We start from the raw sequence: 10,920 nt of genomic DNA, 5'->3' as shown, positions 1-10,920 counted from the left end.
CAATGACGCACAGTGGCAGCAGTGTGTACCATTTACAAGGATCCTTCAACTGTACCTTCCAAACATGAATTTCTACCAGGTCAGGGTAGCAGACACATGGGAACCACCACAAGTTTGCCTCCAAACCACATGCCATTTTGAGTTGGAAATGTTGCAGTATGTTCCTTCCCTAAAAGATGAACGGTTTGGGATCGAAAATCTGTACTTGAGAAATAAATGAACCACATTGCACCAGAGATATCGCCAACCGTTGGATCATAACTCATGCTTATCTCCCCAAATCAGTTCTTTACACTACAGATAGTTACTTTACAAACATACAGTTCGGTATTTCTTGCAAGTTTCTTCACTGTTGCTGGGTCAAAATCCTGGAACTCCCTACACCGGAGATACTGCAGCAGTTCAAGAAGGTGGCTCACCACCATCTTCTAAAGGGCAATAAGAGTAAGCAATAAACTGGCCGCGCCAGTGAAGCTCAGACCCCACGAAAGATATAAAAAATTCAGGACTTGTGGTATGGATTTGTCCCATTTGCTGCTACCTGTTGGATAGCTTGCTAGCTGTAACCATACTAGTTGTTATTTATTGTACATAAACAAATCAATATGTGCGCATGTAAAACCTAAGGGATGGATAGCTCATCTCTCCACATTTTTGGTACATGGCGAGGAATTGAGATATTAACTATTTAGGACAGGATGTGGTTACAGAACATGTTAGATACGTCAAGTGTTCAGATATCAGTCTCAGTGAATCCAAGAATACATGGGCAAGCACTCTTCTTTAAAGATAGAACCAGTTTGTCATGAATCATTTATGGTCAAGATATTTTTCAGTCTATATGATCTCCAATTCCTTAATTATTTCCTTCCCTAAAGGTGAACGGTTTGGGATTGAAAATCTGTACTTGAGAAATAAATGAACCACATTGCACCAGAGATATCGCCAACCGTTGGATCATAACTCATGCTTATCTCCCCAAATCAGTTCTTTACACTACAGATAGTTACTTTACAAACGTACAGTTCGGTATTTCTTGCAAGTTTCAGCACAATTGTTATGACTATTTAATATATATCTGGTGAAAGTATATTAGAATTGTATTTTACAAAAGACGTTTTAAAGAATCCAGTATATCTATATATGCAGCAAGCCTATGTTGAAGTAAATTGGTTTTGAAAACTGTTCCGTAATAAATACAAATCTGATTCTAGGATCAAGTGAGGTGAGCCCTGATAGACACAACACTTTGCATCATGCTTATTGACAAATAAATCCAGATGAAATACATTTGCTGTGTTTTGAATTGCAAATTACAGCTTGAACTATTTTCAAGTAACGACTACAAACTAATTCCAAGTTACCGACTTCAGCATATCACTCCTGCTACAAGTTCAGCTTCTAATTTCACATTTCATATTGGCAGTTTGACACCATGTGTGTAGAATTAACATGATACACAAAAGCAGCATTAGGTTTAGAGGTGGTGAATAATAGCTACTGAAAATGACATTAGAGTTCACGTCTAAGTGTCTATTCAGGCCCTTTCTAGAAACAGTCTAAGAAAGAAAGAGGGATTTTTCAAGTAATGTATACAAAATTAACGGAGGCATCGACATTGATTACAATTAAAGTTCTTCCTTTATATTGGCCTTTCTCTTGCAGTTACAAAAGGATTCATTGTCAGTTGGCTGAAGAACATGTTCCATTCCCTCTCGAATTTCTGGCTTAGTAGTCTGCCTTTTGGCATACTCCTAAACAGTAAAAATGAAAAATAATTTGAATTAGAAGAATTGCTACCAGATCAACATTGCAGTTATAATATTCATATCCAATAGAGGATAATATCCAGCAAGGTTAATTACTTTCCAATGACAGGTGGTGACAAGACAGTACAAATACATTTATCAGGATCAATGGTGTGCTACTCTAGATGGAGGGATTTATTACAAGTGGAAAAACAGCATATCATATTTCAATTTCTATCAAGTTTCGGAATTGTAAGTTCTGATCATTTTGTTGATAAATGGGTAATTTCTGACCGGCAGGGATAGTGTTGCGATTTTGATCAATCTGACATATTAACTTTTTGAAGAACATTAAACAGACCACTGATGAAAGCACAACATAATCTGTGACCATGGTGACTGGTCAACATTGTCAAACAAATATTTGAATGGTTGGCAGTCTGTGAAAAACAGAGAATCACGTTAAAAACAACACTTAGGAGGGGCAGCACGGTGGTGCAGTGGTTAGCACTGCTGCCCCAAGGCGACGAGGACTCAGGTTCGATCCCGGCCCTCAGTCCGTGTGGAGTTTGCACATTCTCCAGATGTTTGCGTGGGTCTCACCTCCACAACCCAAAAAGATGTGCAGGTAGGTGGATTGGCCGCAGTATATTGCCCCTTAATTGGGAAATAAAGAATTGGGTAATCTAAATTTATTTTTTTTTTAATGTTAAAAAGCACTTGGTAACAAAGGGAATAAACTTCCACTTCCTAAAGCTTACACAAAACAGCAACTTAAATCATTGGATGGGGTTAGGAATCAGTTAATCCAAAGCTTTACTGGCAACAATTAAGAATCCTACTTCCATGTCATATCAAACTAGTTAAATGATGTGCATTCTCTTTTATTTTCCTATTAGCTCAAAGAATTACAGAAATATTAGTTACACCATTAACAATCTAAAAGTGCAGTTTATACAAATAAAAATCATTATTTGCAAAGTTATATCCCATGTCATAGCATTTGGAGAAAAATATGTTTTTTGCTAAATGTGAATCCAGTACAGGATTCACACAGCTCAGAAACAAAACCATCCTTCCCCCACAAAAAATATCAGATTTTGAAATAAAAATTGCAATAAAATTGGAAGAAAAACAGAAGATGCTCAAAACATTCAGTATGTTTATCTGTAATAATCATCCTGTTCTGATGATGGGCTCACAACTGAAGTAGCTGTTCTCCCCATTGAGACTGTCTGACCTGCTGAGTGTTCCTGCAATTTCAGCTTTTCTGAACCTCAGCTTTTTGTGTGATCAGTGACTTTGGAAACTGAGTTTTAAAAAAAATTTAGAGTACCCAATTAATTTTTTCCAATTAAGGGGCAATTTAGCGTGGCCAATCCACCTATCCTGCACATCTTTGGGTTGTGGAGGCGAAACCCACACAAACATGGGGAGAATGTGCAAACTCCACATGGACAGTGACCCAGAGCCAGGATCGAACCTGGGACCTCGGCGCCGTGAGGCAGCAATGCTAACCATTGCGCCACCGTGCTGCCCGGAAACTGAGTTTATGATCAAAGGAGAACTCCTGCATCATTATAATAATCTGTATAACGACATTCTCTTTACTGTGCCAGCATGGCTCAGTGGGTAGCAGTCTCGCCGCGGAATCAGACCTCCCCACTCCAGAAACATGAGCACAAAGATTCCAGTGCATTACTGAGGGAATGCGGTGCTGTCACAATTGCCGTCTTTTGAATGACTCGTTAAACAATCTGCTCTCTCAGATAGACATAAAAGATTCCACGGTGTAATTTTAAGGAGCAAAAGATTTCTCCTCTTTGAGGGATGAACATTGACCAGGACAATTAACATCACCAGAACAGGGCAGCACGGTGGCCTAGTGGTTAGCACAGCTGCCTCACGGCACTGAGGTCCCAGGTTCGATCCCAGCTCTGGGTCACTGTCCGTGTGGAGTTTGCACATTCTCCCCGTGTCTGCGTGGGTTTCACCCCCACAACCCAAAAATGCGTAGAGTAGGTGGATTGGCCACACTAAATTGCCCCTTAATTGGAAAAAATAATTGGGTAATCTAAATTTATAAAAAGAAACCATCACCAGAACAGATGATCTGGCCATAAACACATTTTCTGTTTGCGAGGCCTTGTCTGTGTGCAATTTGGGTGCTACACTTCCTACATTACACTTCATAAGGTTCTTCATGCCGTTGGAAGGACTGAAGGTTATGAAATTTAGTCTTTTCTTTTAAAACTTTTATGTTTGACCTGTCAGTTTTGTCCATCTCATTGGTTCACCACCAGGGCGAACACAGAAAAGGAAAATAGAGGAAAGAACCCACTTAGCAAATCACTCAATAAAATCACTCACTCCTCAAATTATCTCTAAATAAAAGAAAGGCTTTTTTCATCATGGAGAAACACCTCATCCATTTCTGCCAACGAGATAATAAATGCAAAAGTTTTTCAAAAGGAATGTTGATTCACACCTCAGGTTTTCGCAACCAAACCTACATCTAACAACTCTAATTTTTGCAGAAGTGCAAGTCGTGAGTATTAACAGTAACTTGTTTATAGGCAATTTTCATCATTGGTCTGACAATGTACTCTAATAATGCTTTGACAAAGGGTCATCTGGACTCGAAACGTTAGCTCTTTTCTCTCCCTCCAGATGCTGCCAGACTTGCTGAGATTTTCCAGCATTTTCTCTTTGGTTTCAGATTCTAGCATCCGCATTAATTTGCTTTTATACTTTAATAATATCCTAGTTTACAGTATTTGCCCATCCTTTAGCAACAATATTCCTTACTGGCAAAATACATTTGTCATAATAGATTATTTTTCAATTTAGAATCTATTTAGCTTCAGTAGAAGCTTCACCTTGCCACTGGAAGTATAAATGTACCAAGTGCGGATCATGTTAATACATCTTCATCTCTTTCTCGGCACAGAATGATGTTTCTTGGCTTCCAGGTCAATCCAACGCAAGACATGGGGCAAATTCATACAAATTCCAATGCAAATCTCCCCTCACCATTACACAACCAAATGAGAAAATTGGAAAGTTGTTAGTACGTAGAAATGAGTATAATTTAAAGATAATCAATAGGTTTTTAATTTTTGTGCAGAAACTGGATAGAGAGAAAATAACCCCGCAGTTTGCAATAAAAAAAAAATACATAATGGACATCACACTGATCTGGCAAGGTGGGGTGGTCTCCCTCGGTCACTGGCGGGTCGGGTACAGGCGGTTAAAATGAATGTGCTGCAAGGCGCTGGGGCCGGACGGGTTTCCGGCGGAATTCTATAAAAGGTATGTGGACCTGTTGGGCCCCCTGTTGGTCCGGACCTTTAATGAGGCAAGGGAGGGGGGGGGGGCTTTGCCCCCAACTATGTCACGGGCGCTGATTTCCTTGATCCTGAAGCGGGACAAGGACCCTCTGCAGTGCGGATCATATAGGCCGATTTCGCTGCTGAACGCCGACGCTAAACTGCTGGCAAAGATCCTGGCCACTAGAATTGAGGATTGCGTGCCCGGGGTCATTCACGAGGACCAGACGGGGTTTGTGAAGGGAAGGCAGCTGAACACAAACGTACGAAGGCTCCTCAATGTTATTATGATGCCGGCTGTGGAAGGGGAGGCGGAGATAGTGGTGGCATTAGATGCGGAGAAGGCCTTCGATAGGGTTGAGTGGGAGTATTTGTGGGAGGTGTTGGAGAGGTTTGGGTTTGGGGAGGGGTTTATCTGGTGGGTGAGGCTGCTCTACGAGGCCCCGATGGCGAGTGTAGCCACAAATAGGAGGAGGTCGGAGTACTTTCGGCTGTACCGAGGGACGAGACAGGGGTGCCCCCTGTCCCCCTTGCTCTTCGCGCTGGCAATTGAGCCCCTGGCCATGGCACTGAGGGAGTCAGGGAACTGGAGGGGCCTGGTGCGGGGTGGGGAGGAGCATCGAGTGTCGTTGTACGCGGACGACCTGTTGCTGTATGTGGCGGACCCGGTGGGGGGGGGATGCCGGAGGTGATGAGGATTCTTAGTGAATTTGGGGATTTCTTGGGGTACAAGTTGAACCTGGGCAAGAGTGAGGTGTTTGTGGTGCATCTGGGGGATCAAGAGGAGGGGATTGGTAGGCTCCCATTGAAGCAGGCAGGGAAGAGCTTCAGGTACCTAGGGGTCCAGGTGGCAGGGAGTTGGGGGGCCCTGTACAAGCTCAACCTCACAAGGTTGGTGGAGCAGATGGAGGAGGAGTTTAAGAGGTGGGATATGTTACCGCTGTCACTGGCGGGGAGGGTGCAGTCCGTTAAGATGACGGTGCTCCCGAGGTTTTTGTTCCTGTTCCAGTGCCTTCCCATCCTTATCCCGAAGGCCTTTTTTAGGAGGGTCAACAGGAGTATCACGGGATTTGTGTGGGCGCATGGGACTCCGAGGGTAGAAGAATGTTCCTGGAACGAGGCAGGGATAGGGGGGGCTGGCGTTGCCCAACCTCTGTGGGTACTATTGGGCTGCCAATGCAGCGTTGGTGCGTAAGTGGGTAATGGACAAGGAGGGGGCAGCATGGAAGAGGATGGAGGCAGCGTCTTGTGTGGGCACGAGCTTGGAGGTGCTAGTGACGGCGCCTTTGCCGCTCCCTCCAACGAGGTATACCAGGAGCCCGGTGGTGGCGGCTACCCTCAAAATTTGGGGGCAATGGAGACGGCACAGGGGAGAAATGGGGGGCTCGATGGAGGCCCCGATACGGGGGAACCATCGGTTCGTTCCAAGGATCATTGATGGTGGATTTCTGGGCTGGCACAGGGCAGGGGTTAGGAGGTTGAGGGACCTGTTTGTGGAGGGGAGGTTCGCGAGCTTGGGGGAGTTAGAGGGGAAGTTTGGGCTCCCCCCGGGGAACATGTTTCGGTACATGCAGGTTAGGGCGTTTGCCAGACGGCAGATGGAGGGGTTCCCCTTGTTGCCCCCACGGGGGTACGGGACAGGGTGCTCTCGGGGGTGTGGGTTGGAGGAGGGAGGATTTCGGACATATACCGGGTAATGCAGGAGGCAGACGAGACCTCGGTGGAGGAACTGAAGGGTAAATGGGAAGAGGAGCTGGGTGAGGAGATTGAGGGGGGGACGTGGGCGGATGCCCTGGAGAGAGTGAATTCCTCCTATTCCTGTGCGAGGCTTAGCCTCATACAGTTCAAGGTGCTGCATAGGGCCCACATGACTGGGTCGAGGATGAGTAGGTTTTTCGGGGGCGAGGACAGGTGTGCTAGGTGCTCGGGGAGCCCAGTGAACCACGCCCATATGTTTTGGGCGTGCCCAGCGTTGGGGGAGTTTTGGAAGGGGGTAGCAAGGACGGTGTCGAGGGTGGTGGGATCCAGGGTCAAGCCAGGCTGGGGACTCGCAATTTTTGGGGTGGCAGTGGAGCCGGGAGTGCAGGAGGCGATAGAGGCCGGTGTTCTGGCCTTTGCGTCCCTAGTAGCCCGGCGGAAGATCTTGCTCCAGTGGAAGGATGCGAGGCCCCCAAGCGTGGAGTCCTGGATCAATGATATGGCGGGGTTCATTAAATTAGAGAGGGTGAAATTTGCCCTGAGGGGATCAGTACAAGGGTTTTTCAGGCGGTGGCAGCCTTTCCTGGACTTCCTGGCGGAACGGTAGGGAAATAGGCCGACAGCAGCAGCAACCCGGGGGCAGGGGTCTGGAATGGGGGAGGAAGAACTGTGCACATGGGTCTGTGGGATGTGGCGGGTGCTATCTTCCCTTTTGTTGGTTGGGTGTTTTTTTGTTTTTCTTTTCCTTTTTCCTTTTGTTTGAAGTTGCTCTTGAAGTTGGGGGGTATTGTTCTTGGGGTGTTACTGCGGTTGTTTATTAATAGAGTCAAGATGTTCCTATTTTGTAAAAATTTCAATAAAAATTATTTTAAAAATATAAAAAAACGAATGTGCTGCCACGATTTTTTCTAACGCCTGCCAATTTTCCGGCCAAAGGCATTTTTTAGAGAGATTGAAGGGATAATTACCTCGTTCATATGGGGAATTAGGACACTAAAAGATTTGTTTCCTGGGGGTCGGTTTGCAGGACTGAAGGAGCTGGGAGCGAAGTATAAGCTAGAGCAGGGGGGAATATTTAGATATATGCAGGTTTGAGACTTTGCCAGAAAGGAGATACAGAGCTTCCCAGTAGAGCCCGTTTCCACATTGCTGGAGGAGGTGCTGAAGACAGGGGGACTGGAGAAAGGGGTAGTATCGGTGGTTTAAGAGGCTATTTTGGAAGAGGAGACGGCGCATTTGGAAGGAATCAAGGCAAAGTGGAAGAGCTGGGAGAGGGTATGGAGGAGGGGTTCTGGTGTGAGGTGCTCCGGAGAGTGAATGCCTCCACCTCATGCGCGAGGTTGGGGCTGATACAGCTGAAGGTGGTGTATAGAGCGCACCTTACAAGGATGAGGATGAGCCGGCTCTTTGAGGGGGTAGAAGATGTGTGTGAACGTTGCGGGGGGGCACAAACCACATTCATATGTTTTGGTCCTGTCCAAAGCTGGAGGATTATTGGAAGTAGGTTTTTAGGATAATCTCTAAAGTGGTGCACATGAAACTGGACCCGGGCCCTTGGGAGGCCACATTCGGGGTGTCAGACCAGCTGGAGTTGGAAACGTGTGCAGAGGCAGATGTTGTAGCCTTTGCCTTGTTGATCATCCGAAGGTGGATCGTGTTAGGGTGGAGATCAACCTTTCCACCCTGTGCCCTGGCATGGCGGGGGGACCTGCTGGAATTCTTGACGTTTGAGAAGGTCAAATTTGAACAGAGGGGAAGGATAGAGGGGTTCTACAATTCATGGGCGTTATTCATTATGCACTTTCGAGAATTGGATTACATCGAGCATTGGGGGAGGGGGGGACTGTATGTGTTAATGGTGACTATGGGTGAATCCTGTTTCCTTTTTGTCATTTGTTTATGTTAACATACAGGCTAATGTTTGGGGGTTTGGTGGGAGGGTGGGATCGTTGTTACTGATATAGAGATTGACATTGCATTTGTTACTGATTATTGTTTATTGTTGGGTGTAAATCTGGGAGAAAATGCGAAAAAGGAGAATAAAATTATTTTTTTAAAAACGAGATGCACACATATTCCAGTGATTTTCCCTTTGTTGATTTCATCCTAGTAAATCCCCATGACTATTTCAATGACAAATTTAAGAATGTACAAGGTTCCACATAGGAACCCCCCAAGTTTGTAAATATTAGAACATGTAAAAATGCAAAAAGTGTTTTTAAAGAAATTACCAAGGATCCATCCAGGATGAGTGGTTATCCCTAATGTTTCCTTCCATTAATGTTATCATCCACTGATCCAGTTGAATCAGAGTACCACATCCTAGATAATTCAGCACAAAACTGCCTTGCAGGACTATGCAATCTAATAAATGGATCTATTAAGTCTCTCAAACCTGTAAGACTATGTAATAGTAACAGTAAAGACTGGAGGGCTGCAGGAGCTCTCTAGCTAGAGCTTGTCCTGATCTGGCAATTTTCTGAGCTTCAGCATCATTGTCCTAAGAGAAGAGCAAGCAAATTAAAAAGATATTAGCAAGATGCATTTTGCACACCATTCAGACACTTCTATTAGCTATTGCATTGTTACAAATATAAAACAAGGATTACCCTTTAATGAGTATCTTGCACAGGTATTGTATCCATGACAAACAAGATTACTGCTTTTGACTGTTGTGTATTCATTTTGTAAATGTGTTGCAAGCATTCCATGTACTTTTCTAATATACTGTATTGCCAAAACTGATTTACAAGATGGAAAATAAAGCTTTACAAAAAGAAAAGATTCAACTATTCCACAAACATACTGTTATTTTAATTATGAAAGAATAAATCACGCATGTTCCTAGCAACAATTGCAATAGAAAATTAAGTAATGGCCAACTGCTTCACTCCCTTGTGGCACATTGCTTCATTAATTGCACATTTTCCACATCAAATTAATATGTGAACCTAATAAGGTTAAGAATTAAGTTAAAGTCTCGCCAATATGACAGAATGATATAGTACTGTCCTAAGATATGTCCCATGAGTAGATAACTTGCAGCTGTTATCAATAAAACAATGTATCCCAAGAGGAAGCTTTGCAAAGTGTTTACGTTAACAGGCATTGAACTTAATAACTTAACAGTAACTCAAGCCATTATTACACACGATTCATGCTGAAGCAACGAGTGGCACACTGGTTAGCACTACTACCTCACAGCACCAGGGACCCAAATTCAATTCCGATCTTGAGTGACTGTGCGGAGTTTGGATTTTCCACAGTGTTTGTGTGGGTTACTCCGAGTGTTCCCGTTTCCCCCACAGTCCAAAGATGTGCAGTTAGGTGTACTGGCCATGCTAAATTCACCATTAGTGTCTAAAAATAGTAGTAATAATAGTCTTTATTGTCACAAGTAGGCTTACATTAACACTGCAATGAAGTTACTGTGAAAAGCCCTTAGTCGCCAAATTCCAGCGCTTGTTCAGGTATACAGAGGGAGAATTCAGAATGTCCAATTCACCTAACAAGCATGTCTTTCGGGACTTGTGGGAGGAAACTGGAGCACCCGGAGGAAACCCACGCAGACACGAGGAGAACGTGCAGACTCCACACAGATAGTGACCCAAGCCGGGAATCAAACCTGGGACCCTGGAGCTCTAAAGCAACAGTGCTACCCACAAGGCATGAAGATGATCTCATGACAGGTTTGCATCGTGGCCAGTATGGGGATCAAACCTTCGACCCTGGCATTATTAGCACCACGCTCTAACCATCTGAGCTAACGGGCCATGTGCAGGTTAGGTGGTGTTGTAGAGTTACGGGATAGGGAAGGGGAGTGATACGGTGGTCTTTCAGAGGGTCAGTGCAGACTCAATGGGCCAAATGGCTTCCTTCTGCACTGCAGAATTCTATAATTAATTTGACTTAAAAAGGGCACCCTCACTTCAGAACAGGCTTTCTTGATCCAAGTCTTTTCAGCTGACTAAAGAAAGGTTTATAAAATCTAGATTCTTTTCTTTGGTAATGATTTGAAAACCCAATCTAGAAACATCTAGGTATCAAAAGTGTTGACATGTTGAATAAAGTTGCTTTAAAATATATAATTCACTATTATGTTAGTTGTAGCTAGTTTTGAGAAGTACTATACATATTCTGCTGCT

The 10,920-nt window shown here is 44.2% G+C and overlaps 1 protein-coding gene across 4 annotated transcripts in view; it reads right to left on the bottom strand.

The window, feature by feature from the left end:
- Positions 1–798: 798 nt before the first annotated feature.
- Positions 799–10,920, bottom strand: part of poglut3 (protein O-glucosyltransferase 3) — a 29,734-nt gene continuing 19,612 nt past the window's right edge. For all 4 annotated transcript variants that reach the window (XM_038818302.1, XM_038818303.1, XM_038818301.1 and 1 more), the window contains 2 exons: positions 9,171–9,275; positions 799–1,754 (listed from right to left, as the gene is read on the bottom strand). In XM_038818302.1, the coding sequence (XP_038674230.1) occupies positions 1,629–1,754; positions 9,171–9,275 (231 nt within the window). In that variant the 3' untranslated portion in view covers positions 799–1,628. The remainder of the gene's footprint in view (positions 1,755–9,170; positions 9,276–10,920) is intronic.

This window comes from Scyliorhinus canicula, chromosome 14 (genome assembly GCF_902713615.1).
Source record: "Scyliorhinus canicula chromosome 14, sScyCan1.1, whole genome shotgun sequence".
Taxonomy (NCBI): domain Eukaryota; kingdom Metazoa; phylum Chordata; class Chondrichthyes; order Carcharhiniformes; family Scyliorhinidae; genus Scyliorhinus; species Scyliorhinus canicula.
The sequence above is the reverse complement of the archived record's forward strand: the minus strand, read 5'-3'. Positions and strand labels throughout refer to the sequence as shown.